The sequence below is a fragment of the Cydia splendana genome, chromosome Z (assembly GCF_910591565.1).
Source record: "Cydia splendana chromosome Z, ilCydSple1.2, whole genome shotgun sequence".
In the NCBI taxonomy this organism is placed as follows: Eukaryota; Metazoa; Arthropoda; class Insecta; order Lepidoptera; family Tortricidae; genus Cydia; species Cydia splendana.
Window position 1 is genome coordinate 3,547,682 of NC_085987.1, and position 14,425 is coordinate 3,562,106.

General features: G+C 35.1%; 1 protein-coding gene across 3 annotated transcripts in view; it reads right to left on the reverse strand.

Moving 5' to 3' along the window:
* Positions 1–2,135: 2,135 nt before the first annotated feature.
* The window catches only part of LOC134804288 (uncharacterized), a 42,910-nt gene continuing 30,620 nt past the window's right edge, over positions 2,136–14,425 (reverse strand). For 2 of the 3 annotated variants that reach the window (XM_063777288.1, XM_063777285.1), the window contains 5 exons: positions 8,436–8,893; positions 7,943–8,045; positions 4,650–4,745; positions 2,614–2,769; positions 2,136–2,195 (listed from right to left, as the gene is read on the reverse strand). In XM_063777288.1, the coding sequence (XP_063633358.1) occupies positions 2,136–2,195; positions 2,614–2,769; positions 4,650–4,745; positions 7,943–8,045; positions 8,436–8,893 (873 nt within the window). The remainder of the gene's footprint in view (positions 2,196–2,613; positions 2,770–4,649; positions 4,746–7,942; positions 8,046–8,435; positions 8,894–14,425) is intronic. The other variant, XM_063777287.1, reaches the window with a different exon arrangement.

Consider the following 14,425-nt stretch of genomic DNA (forward strand, 5'->3'; position numbering starts at 1 on the left):
AGCGCCGACACCACGCCGGCGTTACCGGCGATGGTGGCCACGGTTAGCACCGCCATCGCCGCCGCCGCCAACCACCATTTGGTGTCGGCGGCGGCGCGGGGTTCGGGAAACCTGTGATGCAGAAATACTTTATTTTAACAGCCTGGTAGCGTAGTCGTTATTGAGCCTGCCTACGAAGCTTAAGGTAAACACACTGAATTATTATACCTACCCATTAAATAGGTAGGTACTTACTTAAAAAAAGATTTCCACGAAACCAGAAGCTCAACCTTCGAAAAATCTTTGAAAAAATGTTTCTGTGTTCAAGGATTTCAAAAATTCTAAATTACCTATCGATAAGTATCAGATAGTGTTTCAACAATAAGAACAAATCAAAATATTAATTTAATAAAAATAATTTGATATGTTCCCTAATTATAAGTTCTTTATCTAATCCTAATAGTTATTAACTGTGTATTTGCAAGTCACATACGTAACCTATAGGTTAAGGAAAACCATAACAACAGTGATGTAGCTTCCACATGGTATTTCCCATGTAACGTATAATTTATTAGTAAATATCGTTTTACACCTCAACGCATAATGATGCACTACCAAGGGCTAAACTTATTAGACTAAAGGATGACTCACGTTAGACCGGGCCGTGTCCGGGCCGAAGCTTCCGGCGCATCGTTTTCTATGGAAAGCATCACGTGATCGCCTGTCATGTCATAGAAAAATAAGCGCCGGAAGCTCCTGCCCGGACACGGCCCGGTCTAACGTGAGTCATTCTTAAGGTGACAGACCATTTCCAACGACAGCTATACTACCGTTCATTTACTATGGAAATTGACAATAGCACCGACGCGTTTAGTACCAGTAGTGCAGCTGCGGCCAGAAATGGCATGTTACCATTATATTATTAGTCCTCGATCGGCAAATCATATATGTTTTTAATGAAGACACACTAGCTAATAATATAAGGTTTAAGTACCGTAAAACGGGGTGAGTAGGTTTCGCGGGGAGAGGTGGGTTATGAATGGGGAGAGAAGGTTTGAGAGGGGGGTGAGAAGGGATTTTAAGGCTACTGCTACAAAAATAATGTATTCCAAATATTCCAATTTAAAATGGAGCTATAGTAATAAGCATAATAAAAAAAATCGATCCAACAATCTTCCAAAATCACCTTTGTATGAAAACCCCTCTCACCCCAAATACGCACTACGGGGTGAGGTGGGATTTCCTCTTTATCGTCAAAGTTATGAAATGGAACTACCCAGAATAAAATAAAAAACTAAAATACAAACGTCCGGAACACTTATTATATACACCATTCAGTTTTCATATGTAAAAATAAAATGTTATCGAGGTTTGCATTTCAGTTTTGACCCTACTCACCATTTTACAGTACACAGAAATGTTGGCATAACAAAAGATAAGGGATGACTCACGTTAGACCGGGCCGTGTCCGGGCCGGAGCTTCCGGCGCATCGTTTTCTATGAAAAGCATCACGTGATCGCCTGTCATATCATAGAAAAGTAAGCGCGGAGGCTCCGGCCCGGACACGGCCGGGTCTAACAAGGTTTCTTAAAAAAGCTTCACTTCGATTTCGATTATGTTTATGTTATTTCTAATTGGTAATTAAAAAGAATCAAACGTCCTTTCGTTTCTAGTAAGAAAATAAAATACCATCATTTTCTATTTGGATTACCGTATTTAATTTTATATAAGGTATACTTTTTATTGAACAGAATAGACGTTAATGAATGCACTTTTTCCCATTAAACGAGTATTAAAGTAATAAAATAAGATTCTGAGTGGAAATAACATAAAATAACCCACATTTAGGAAATTCTCTTAAGAATACCTACACAGTACCTACACAGTTCCGAGAAACAAAAGAAAAACAGTTTTCGATGTGTAAGTACTATTTATTTTTATAGGTAGGTACAGTAGTAAATATATATGTAAACTAAAACAACTAGATACGTCGTATAACTATGCGTACTCGTATTATGTTGATTTTCAAGTTTGTGGTGCAGTGGAAACAAACATAGTAAAATAAAATTTTGTGTCAAGTGCACAGACCAACCCCTGTTGGTACCATGTTGGCAACGGTTTTCTGTGGTCAAGTGTATTTATTGCACAGTTCCATTTACTCTTCTACTGTTAATGTTTTCAACATGAGGAAATAAGAACACGACGTTTTGATTATCTGTAAACAAATAATAAACAATTAAAGATAAAATTAGGTTGGGTTAAAGGAAATAAATTATGTACACATTTTTTTCAACAAGACAAGCATTATATTATAAAAGATTAAAGGATCATTTCTGTATGGGTATAGACCCATGATGGAATAGTCCATCTCTATCTAAAGGATCGTTTCGAACATTGTAATTTTATAATATTTGCTGAACATTTTTCCCCAGTTGACCACGAAAGCTGTTAAGGGTTCCAAACGTCGGGGTATATTTCAAATGAATTATATGCGATATTCCGTTTTATTTCAAGATTAAAGGAGTTTACGAAGATTCTAAGGGCTCTTCGAACGTCGCGACTCTGGTGCAGTACTTGGTCCTTCGATCCGGTCATCTTTCATGGTACTTACTACAAAGAAACTTATGCTTTACCGTAGACATAGTAAGCACGCCCACGGAGACCACACCGCCGGCCTTGAGGGCCCTCGGAGGCTGCACATTCTTCAGGAACAGCAGGACAGCCTTCCTGTTCCTGAAGTCCATCAGCTCCCAAGGGAGAGAATATACCTCGTCAGCGAGGGTGTCGCTCTGGGGAAGTAGAGTAGCTCATCAGCTGTTCTTAGCGATACCGATTTAAGAATGCCATGGAGGTTGCGTCATATAAAGATTAATAAACACTGCACACACTTAATAAACAGTACAGCACAGGCCTCCTCTTAAGCACGAGAGGGTTTGGGCTATAGTCCCCACGCTGGCCCAATGCGGGTTGGGGACTTCACATACACCTTTGAATTTCTTTGCGGATGTATGCAGGTTTCCTCGCGATGTTTTCCTTCACCGAAAAGCTAGTGGTAAATATCAAATGATATTCCGTACATAAGTTCCGAAAAACTCATTGGTACGAGCCAGGATTTGAATCCGCGACCTTCGGATTGAAAGTCGGACGTCAGATCTACTGGGCCACCTCTACTTAAGCTTTAGTATTTTCTGTATTATTTCTTCTATCCTCCTGAGACCCAGCACCAGTTGTTTTGTGTTTGAATTTGGAACTCTTTGTTATTGAATAAAAGTCTCTCAGGATCTCAGGACTCAGGAGGCTATGTGTGCGTAATAGAGTATTTGAATGGTATTTAGGGCTTCCAATACCGGGATCCCGGGATCCCGAAATACCGGGATCCCGTCTGTTTAAACAGATTTTTCAATACCGGTATTTTTTAATGAAATACCGGGATCCCGGTATTTTCAAAAACAAGGAAAATGTGCCTATTATAACGTTTAAAATCTATTAAAATGGTCAAATTCGGCTGTATCAAAAGATAACTTGCCAATTTAATTAAAGAAGATCATTTAATTGAAACAAGATCTGTGCATATATGCGTTAGATAAATATTTGGTGATGAATTCTGATGTTCTGGATATATTAAGGGGCCACCCCACGCGAATGACCTTCGATCTGAATCCCTTAGTTCTCTAATGTTTTTTGTAGTTTATTATATTAACAACAACAGCTTGAAGCAATATATACTGCAAAACGTAATTCAAGACCAAAAAAAGTAAGAAAATGTTGCCACTTTTTACTAGGGCGTCTTGTCTTAATGCAAAAATAAGTATGTATATAAAAGTACTTTTTTTAACTCGCATGAGTAAAATTACTAATAAATAAATTATCTTAGCGTGATTATTTATCAAAAGGAATTTACTATTTTACAAACAAATTATTACAGTGGCAACATTGTCTTACTTTTTTTGGTCTTGAATTACGTTCTGCAGTTTAGTATCCTATATTTACTTCAAAGTTCATTGCCTTCGAGATATTTGGCATCAAAGTTGAACAATTTTAGGCTTTAAACTGGTTTTCTGGCCATAACTTTTGTGTTAATTAGTTTAAAATGAAAACCCTGGACACGTTTCTCGAGACGTCAAAGACGAACCCAAATATTTAGATTTCGTACATGTAATTGTAAGATTCTTCACTTCAAACTAGATACGAAAAAAGTGTTTTTTTTTTCTATAATTTTATAATAATTAAATATAATTAGTTCTTAAAATTTTATCAAAAAGTAGAAAGACATTCATTGTAATGGCATACGAATTTTTGATGCCAAAGAATATTTATTGGCTGATTATTAGGTTGAACTAAAAATGTGACTTGTGAAGTCAACAAGGCGGATAATTTAACCTGGAGGGTTGACATAATTATTGCAGATGGCGATTATTGTTTAATATCCTAAGCTAAGGACATACATATCTGGTGTAAAAGTGAGCCTTTAAAAAAAAACTCAAATTTTTTAACCTATTTATAGTCAATACCGGGATCCCGGGATCCCGGGATCCCGGTATTGATGGAGACAGTTTCGGTATTAATACCGGTATTGAAAGAAGTCCGGTATTTGGAAGCCCTAATGGTATTGTATTGAAGAGAATTTGTGTTGTATGGTAAACTGAAACTAAATCGGTATATTACGGACCTTGGTACTGATGAATTCAAATATCACCGATGTTTGGATTAGCTGTTGAAACATCATCAAAGTTAGGAACCCATAATTCCCCAGAGCTTCAGGTGTCTGAAAAAAAATCACCTATTTAACTACATATTTGGCTATTGATTGGGCTTTTTTAAACCCGTGTGCCAAATGTTTAGAGTCAATAGTTATTTGTACAACAAGAGATCAAAGTTTGATATTTCTTCGAGTGCTTATTTTGAGTCCCGTGCAAGGGAAAGATTCTATAATAGATTCACGAGCGTAGCGAGTGAATCTAATTTAGAATCTTGAGCGTAGTAAGGGATTCAAAAGCGCACGAGATGTAAAAATAACTTTGATCTCGTGTAGTACACAAAATTTTTCACCCTAAGCAGTGAGAACATACCAGCAGCAGAGGGACAGAGATAATAGAACCCAAGTATATCGAACTTGTATTAGACCCCGCATGTTGAAATGACATTTGACTATAAAGGTCACTTGAATGTCATTTTGTCTCACTCAGTGAGCAAAATGCGATTTTGCTCACTGAGTGAGACCCACTCAGTGAGCAAAATGCAATTTTGCTCACTGAGTGAGACAAAATGACTCAGTGAGCAAAATCGCATTTTGCTCACTGTTTTTAAGAAGCAAAGTACCCTTGTTCGAGCTGCTGAGGTGAAAAATAATAACATGTTTTGAAATCGTACTCTTACGTACGCTTCGTTTAGTTTTATCATCGGAAACTTCGGTTCAAAGATCTTTATTTCTCAAAAGAATTTTTACAATTCACTCATATGAGAAACTTACATAACTTAAAACTAAATATTTACAATATTTACAAAGTGAGCGCTAAAACAAAACATTACATTTACATTTACATTTCGTGCCGCTATACAATTATGCACAACGCGGGTAGATCCAAACATGCTACTTGGCGTAAGCGCGGTGCGCGAGCGCACTTGGAAACAGCAACAATACACAGATATAAAGTAAACCGTGATGTCCTACATCCAAGTACGCTCACTATACACAATAATACATAACAATTTTTAGGTATAAATATTAGTTTTGTTTAAGGTGGTATGCGTAGCTGATATTATTAGTTAAGTAATTTAAGTTTTTTTTTTTTTTTTTTTGTATAAGTATATTTTATTTTATTTTTCTTTTTTTTTCTTTTAAATATAATTTATTTAAATTTTATTTTAATTAATTTATTTTTTTAAATGTTTTATAATATACAATGTTTGTTATTTATTTTATAGTAATTTATTTTATTATAAAATTTCGATGTTATAAGACATGCGCAGGCAACATATTAATAACGTTAGTAATTGTTAACTTTTATGTAACTTGTGATCATATTCATATAATTAAATTTTATTAGAACGTAGAAAGCACAAATATTATTTTACATTGGCATAAAATAATATGTATTTTCTTTTATTATAATTAATTGATATTTTATAAATGCATACATGTTGTGTGTGTATGTATATAATTATTTTTATTATTATTGTTTATTTAATGTGTTACTGTAGTGAGTTATTTTATTTCTATATTATTCAAAACATGCTGTCTTAGTTTATGTTTGAAAATAATGAAAGACTTAGTTTCTTTTATTGCCTTTGGTAATTTGTTATAGATTCGGGCACCTTCATTTAAGATAGATTTTTTGCCATAATTTGTTCTCGATGGACGTAGTAACAAATCATTCGCGTTGCGTAGTTTAATTTTTTGTACCTCTTGTTTCTTTTTAAAACTTATTTGTGTTGTGATATTTTTTTTTAAGTATTTTCCGGATAAGGATACACGTGTAATAAAAATATGTTTGTTTAATAGATAAAATTTTTGTCTCTTTATATATGATCTTGGTTTCAGTTAAGTAGTCATAATTGAAAAGTACTTTTATAAGCTTATTCTGAGCTATCTGCAGGATTTCCAGGATCGTCTTTGCAGCTGTACCCCATATTTCTATGAGATAATCTATATGCGGTTTGACGAGTGAATTATATATTAGATAACGTACATTGATTGGAAGGCTACGGGCAAAACTTCGAAGGGCTCCTGTCAGTGAAGATAATTTTGATTTAATCTTCTCAATATGCGATCTCCAACTAAGGCTGCAGTCCAATGTAAGCCCGAGATATTTCTCCCTGTCAACCTTTTGGATTTTATTCTGATTTATATGTAGAGCTTCAAAATTAGGAATATTTTTATTTTTTGGCGCAAATATAATGTAATTCGTTTTTTTTACGTTAATAGTGAGAAGGTTGCATTGGAACCACATATTGAGCAAGTTTAAATCATTCTGTGCTTGGGAAATCACACTGTGAATTGAGTTTCCAAAGTAGAAGAGGCAAGTGTCATCCGCATATAGAGTTATCTGCCCTTTGAGTCCCAGTTCACTTATATTATTTATATAAATAAGAAATAATAAGGGCCCTAAAATAGAGCCCTGCGGAACGCCGCATGTGATAGTCCTGGGATCACTTTGGTGGTTAGCTATTTTGACAACTTGAGTACGGTTTGAGATATATGATTTAAAGATGTTTAAAGCCGCTCCTTTAATGCCTACGTCAGCAATTTTTTGGATAAGTAAGTTATGACTAACCGTATCAAATGCTTTTTGTAGATCTATGAAATTCATCGGAAACTTTACTTATATTATATTTTTTTAGATAAGTACAGTAAGAAGGAACTGATTTTGATTGATTGATTGATTAATTAAGTATAATAAATAAATTAATAAACATTGATTCGCTTTTTAAAAACTTTTTATTAACTTGCAATCACATATAATAATTAACGTATGTTTAATTTACCTACATATGTTTGTAGTACGGATCAAATCTTGCACGTTTTTAACCCACTTCCCGAGTTCCAATAAAGAAGCTGACAATTTACATACATGTATATGTATATTACATATGTATATGTAAGTCTGATGACAATGCAATATTATGGCACCATCGAGCTGATCTGATGATGATCAGGAGGTGGCGATAGGAACTCTGTGATAAAACAACGCAACCTAATTGTGTTCGGGGTTTTTAGAATTGTCTCGATGAGCATTAGTTGCCTGTGGAAAGAAAAGTACCTACTGACAGCGATAAACACTTGTATCAAAATTTTTGGCAAAAACTTATAGGGTAAACGTACTAGTGCACGACATGCTAATGCCCAATAGATGACACGTGCGTTGCTGGTCACCTCTATTGACAATGACTTAAGTTTCAAGATGACATGTAGGTACTGGGACCGCGTCGAGCACCAGTACATTTACCTTATGTTCTTTTTACCATCTGAGAACATTCTAGCAGCAACACGCATCCAGTGACCTGATGGAAGGCGAGGTAAATGCACAAACTAATGCCAAACGTTTCGGAGATGTTGATCATGAACCTGAAAAGCATAAACACAATTTTACAGCCGAATGATAAGGGCTAGGGGCTTAGACATAATAAGACATATTATTTTTGTTAGAGCAGCTAAGATAAAATACTTTTATACATTTTAATAAATTATTTATTTACAAAATTCACAATTTGAAAATTACATTTTTTGAGCAGGTCATAGACGTTAGAAGTCACAATCAGAAATTGGCCTCTCGGGAACAGGATTTTTTTATACGCGTGTGCATAATAGGCACCTGCCAATGTGTATTTTGACTCACATTTTGCTTAATGACAGATAAAATTATCTAATAATATGACCACGACCGAAATTGTAGAAGAATACTAGGAGCCGTGGCAAAGGCTGAAAGTTTAACCATAAACAAAGCTATTCACTTACTCTTTAATCGCTTGGTCTCGATCAATTAAATCCTTCAACCGTACAAATACTTCTTTATTATACTTCCTCGTACCTGTTCCCATACACTGTTCCATCTCATTCGGCCGCGGGAAGTATCTCAAATCATGCACCAAAATATTCAAATGTCCCGCAATATGAAACACCATTATGAAAATTAAGAGGTCCATGCAAAGGAAGGTCACTGCTGCGTTATAAGATGGATAGAAGTTCAAAAAGAAAACCAAAAAGTAACCTTTAGTATCCGTGTACTGGTCTACAAAGGATAAGTAGTTGCCTGAATGGACAAAGGTTCCGTTTTCTGGTCTATGGTCAGAAAACATGCCAGCATGGATGTTTTTCCAGAGGGGTACCATGTTGAAAAACATCATTGAGAAGAATATTTGTATGTGGATTATTACGGCCGCTATGTTGCAGATTTTAGTGATGCGGCGCAGCTCCTAAAATAAAGTTTTGTGTAATAAAGTCGATATGTCAAATTCGTTCGCCGTCATTTTGTATTGAATAGACAGAACGTACGTTTACGTTGTTGCATAATTTTTTTCCCAATTCAAAATTTTCTTGATATTTTCAGTAGTCTCGGGAATATTCTAGAATAAATCTAGTGTATAGTAGAATGTTCTCGAATCTTTCACGTAGGGTATATAAGCGCGGGCTTGTTACAGGGATTCAGTTAAAATCGAAAAAATGGACCAACAACATCTTCGAGTGATTTACTTATACGAACACCAATTGGGAACCAGTTCGAGGGAAACAGCAAATAAGATTAATACTGCTTTTGGCCCAAACACTACTACCGATCGCACAGTACGAAATTGGTTCCAGCGCTTTAATGAAGGAGACCCAAGTCTAAAAGACATTCCTCATACTGGTCGCCCCGTCACGTTTGACGAAGAAGCATTGCGGCACGAGCTTGAGTTCCGGATTCCACCACCAGGGTTTTAGAGAAAACTCTTAAATATCACTACAGTACCATAGATCGCCATCTGCAGTCGATGGGTTACCGTAAAGTTTTGTCAAGATGGACGCCTCATGCTTTGACCGATGCTCAACGTGCATTACGAGTCAACATTTGTGAAAGTCTGCTATTGCGCCCCAAAAAAAAGAGCTTCCTGGAGTCGATCATCACTGGAGACGAGTCCTGGGTCTTGTACGAGAACGTTACACGAAAAGCCTTTTGGATGCCTTCCGATAAACGGCCACCAACACAGCCGAAAAGCAGTACGCATGGCCAGAAACTTCTCCTGTCAGTTTTATGGGATTCGCAAGGAATGTTGTTGTGGGAGTTACTGGACGACCATCAGACTACAATGCCGAAGCCTACGTGAATCAACTACAGAACTTGGCGAACGCTGTTAAAGAAAAAAGGCCAAAACGACTCGAAGTATCATTACTTATCGGCGTGAAGTTAGCAGCCTAAAGTTATCTGCCTATGATAACCCGACCAAATAAAGAAGTCGAGTTTTATAAATTATACAAAACAGTAAAATATACGGTTTCAAGGTCAGGGACAAACCTAAAAAGCAAATAATGACTTTTCTGATGTCCTGGCTAAATGTGTGAGATAAAATAGGAAAAATATTGCAACAATTACATAGGCAGCTAACTTCACAAAAGGCAGTCTTACAAATACGATCAAATTTCCACATGAAGCTGTCTAGATTACACTTTGTGTTTGGTACCAATAGAACCGCCTTGTTACCAGTTATAAACGAGGTAAGAATGATCAAGATTAAAAGAACATGACTAGCCCAAACTGACTGAAAATACATATCTGCCTAAGTAAAAATTACAATTTTCCGTAATTTCCACATAAAGCTGTATAGATTACACTTTGTGTTTAGTACCACTAGAACCGCCTTGTTACTGGTTGTAAACAAGGTAAGAATGATCAAGATTAAAAGAACATGACTACCCCAAACTGACTGAAAATACATGTCTGCCTAAGTAAAAATGTAAATTTTCTGGAATTTTCACATGAAGCTGTCTAGATTACACTTTCTGTTTGATACCAATAGAATCGCCTTGTGACCAGTTATAAACGAGGTAAGTTTCATAAACTTTGAAAGAAAATGACTAGCCCAAACTGACTGAAAATACATATCTGCCTAAGTAAAAATGTCAATTTTCTGCAATTTCCACATAAAGCTGTCTAGATTACACTTTGTGTTTAGTACCATTAGAACCGCCATGTTATCAGTTGTAAACAAGGTAAAAATGATCAAGTTTAAAAGAACATGACTACCCCAAACTGACTGAAAATACATATCTGCCTAAGTAAAAATGTAAGTTTTTTGGAATTTCCACATGAAGCTGTCTAGATTACACTTTGTGTTTGATACCAATAGAATCGCCTTGTTGCCAGTTATAAACGAGGTAAGTTTCATAAACTTTGAAAGAAAATGACTAGCCCAAACTGACTGAAAATACATATCTGCCTAAGTAAAAATTACAACATTCCGTAATTTCCACATAAAGCTGTATAGAATACACTTTGTGTTTAGTACCATTAGAACCGCCTTGTTACCAGTTGTAAACAAGGTAAAAATTATCAAGATTAAAAGAACATGACTACCCCAAACTGACTGAAAATACATATCTGCCTAAGTAAAAATGTAAGTTTTCTGGAATTTCCACATGAAGCTGTCTAGATTACACTTTGTGTTTAGTACCATTAGAACCGCCTTGTTACCAGTTGTAAACAAGGTAAAAATGATCAAGATTAAAAGAACATGACTACCCCAAACTGACTGAAAATACATATCTGCCTAAGTAAAAATGTAAATTTTCTGGAATTTCCACATGAAGCTGTCTAGATTACACTTTGTGTTTGCAACCAATATAATCGCCTTGTTACCAGTTATAAACGAGGTAAGTTTCATAAACTGTGAAATAAAATGACTAGCCCAAACTGACTGAAAATACATATCTGCCTAAGTAAAAATTACAATTTTCCGTAATTTCCACATAAAGCTGTATAGATTACACTTTGTGTTTAGTACCATTAGAACCGCCTTATTACCAGTTGTAAACAAGGTAAAAATGATCAAGATTAAAAAAACATGACTACCCCAAACTGACTGAAAATACATATCTGCCTAAGTAAAAATGTAAGTTTTCTGGAATTTCCACATGAAGCTGTCTAGATTACACTTTGTGTTTGAAACCAATAGAATCGCCTTGTTGCCAGTGATAAACGAGGTAAGTTTCATAAACTTTGAAAGAAAATGACTAGCCCAAACTGACTGAAAATACATATCTGCCTAAGTAAAAATTAAAACATTCCGTAATTTCCACATAAAGCTGTATAGATTACACTTTGTGTTTAGTACCATTAGAACCGCCTTGTTACCAGTTGTAAACAAGGTAAAAATTATCAAGATTAAAAGAACATGACTACCCCAAACTGACTGAAAATACATATCTGCCTAAGTAAACATGTAAGTTTTCTGGAATTTTCACATGAAGCTGTCTAGGTTACACTTTGTGTTTGATACCAATAGAATCAGCTTATTACCAGTTATAAACGAGGTAAGTTTCATAAACTTTGAAAGAAAATGACTAGCCCAAACTGACTGAAAATACATATCTGCCTAAGTAAAAATTAAAATTTTCCGTAATTTCCACATAAAGCTGTATAGATTACACTTTGATTTAGTACCATTAGAACCGCCTTATTACCAGTTGTAAACAAGGTAAAAATGATCAAGATTAAAAAAACATGACTACCCCAAACTGACTGAAAATACATATCTGCCTAAGTAAAAATGTAAGTTTTCTGGAATTACCACATGAAGCTGTCTAGATTACACTGTGTGTTTAGTACCATTAGAACCGCCTTGTTACCAGTTGTAAACAAGGTAAAAATGATCAAGATTAAAAGAACATGACTACCCCAAACTGACTGAAAATACATATCTGCCTAAGTAAAAATGTAAATTTTCTGGAATTTCCACATGAAGCTGTCTAGATTACACTTTCTGTTTGATACCAATAGAATCGCCTTGTGACCAGTTATAAACGAGGTAAGTTTCATAAACTTTGAGAGAAAATGACTAGCCCAAACTGACTGAAAATACATATCTGCCTAAGTAAAAATGTCAATTTTCTGCAATTTCCACTTAAAGCTGTCTAGATTACACTTTGTGTTTAGTACCATTAGAACCGCCTTGTTACCAGTTGTAAACAAGGTAAAAATGATCAAGATTAAAAGAAAATGACTACCCCAAACTGACTGAAAATACATATCTGCCTAAGTAAAAATGTAAATTTTCTGGAATTTCCACATGAAGCTGTCTAGATTACACTTTGTGTTTGATACCAATAGAATCGCCTTGTTGCCAGTTATAAACGAGGTAAGTTTCATAAACTTTGAAAGAAAATGACTAGCCCAAACTGACTGAAAATACATATCTGCCTAAGTAAAAATTAAAACATTCCGTAATTTCCACATAAAGCTGTATAGATTACACTTTGTGTTTAGTACCATTAGAACCGCCTTGTTACCAGTTATAAACAAGGTAAAAATTATCAAGATTAAAAGAACATGACTACCCCAAACTGACTGAAAATACATATCTGCCTAAGTAAAAATTACAATTTTGAGGAATTTTCACATGAAGCTGTCTAGATTACACTTTGTGTTTGATACCAATAGAATCGCCTTGTTACCAGTTATAAACGAGGTAAGTTTCATAAACTTTGAAAGAAAATGACTAGCCCAAACTGACTGAAAATACATATCTGCCTAAGTAAAAATTAAAATTTTCCGTAATGTCCACATAAAGCTGTCTAGATTACACTTTGTGTTTAGTACCATTAGAACCGCCTTGTTACCAGTTGAAAACAAGGTAAAAATGATCAAGATTAAAAGAACATGACTACCCCAAACTGACTGAAAATACATATCTGCCTAAGTAAAAATGTAAGTTTTGAGGAATTTTCACATGAAGCTGTCTAGATTACACTTTGTGTTTGATACCAATAGAATCGCCTTGTTACCAGTTGTAAACACGGTAAGAAAGATCAAGATTAAAAGAACATGACTACTCCAAACTGACTGAAAATACATATCTGCAGACATGAATTTTCAGTCAGTTTGGGCTAGTCATTTTCTTTCAAAGTTTATGAAACTTACCTCGTTTATAACTGGTAACAAGGCGATTCTATTGGTATCAAACACAAAGTGTAATCTAGACAGCTTCATGTGAAAATTCCTCAAAATTTACATTTTTACTTAGGCAGATATGTATTTTCAGTCAGTTTGGGGTAGTCATGATCTTTTAATCTTGATCATTCTTACCTCGTTTATAACTGGCAACAAGGCGATTCTATTGGTATCAAACACAAAGTGTAATCTAGACAGCTTCATGTGAAAATTCCAGAAAATTTACATGTTTACTTAGGCAGATATGTATTTTCAGTCAGTTTGGGGTAGTCATGTTCTTTTAATCTTGATAATTTTTACCTTGCTTACAACTGGTAACAAGGCGGTTCTAATGGTACTAAACACAAAGTGTAATCTATACAGCTTTATGTGGAAATTACGGAATGTTGTAATTTTTACTTAGGCAGATATGTATTTTCAGTCAGTTTGGGCTAGTCATTTTCTTTCAAAGTTTATGAAACTTACCTCGTTTATAACTGGCAACAAGGCGATTCTATTGGTACTAAACGCAAAGTGTAATCTAGACAGCTTCATGTGGAAATTCCAGAAAACTTACATTTTTACTTAGGCAGATATGTATTTTCAGTCAGTTTGGGGTAGTCATGTTCTTTTGAACTTGATCATTTTTACCTTGTTTACAACTGATAACATGGCGGTTCTAATGGTACTAAACACAAAGTGTAATCTAGACAGCTTTATGTGGAAATTGCAGAAAATTGACATTTTTACTTAGGCAGACATGTATTTTCAGTCAGTTTGGGCTAGTCATTTTCTTTCAAAGTTTATGAAACTTACATCGTTTATA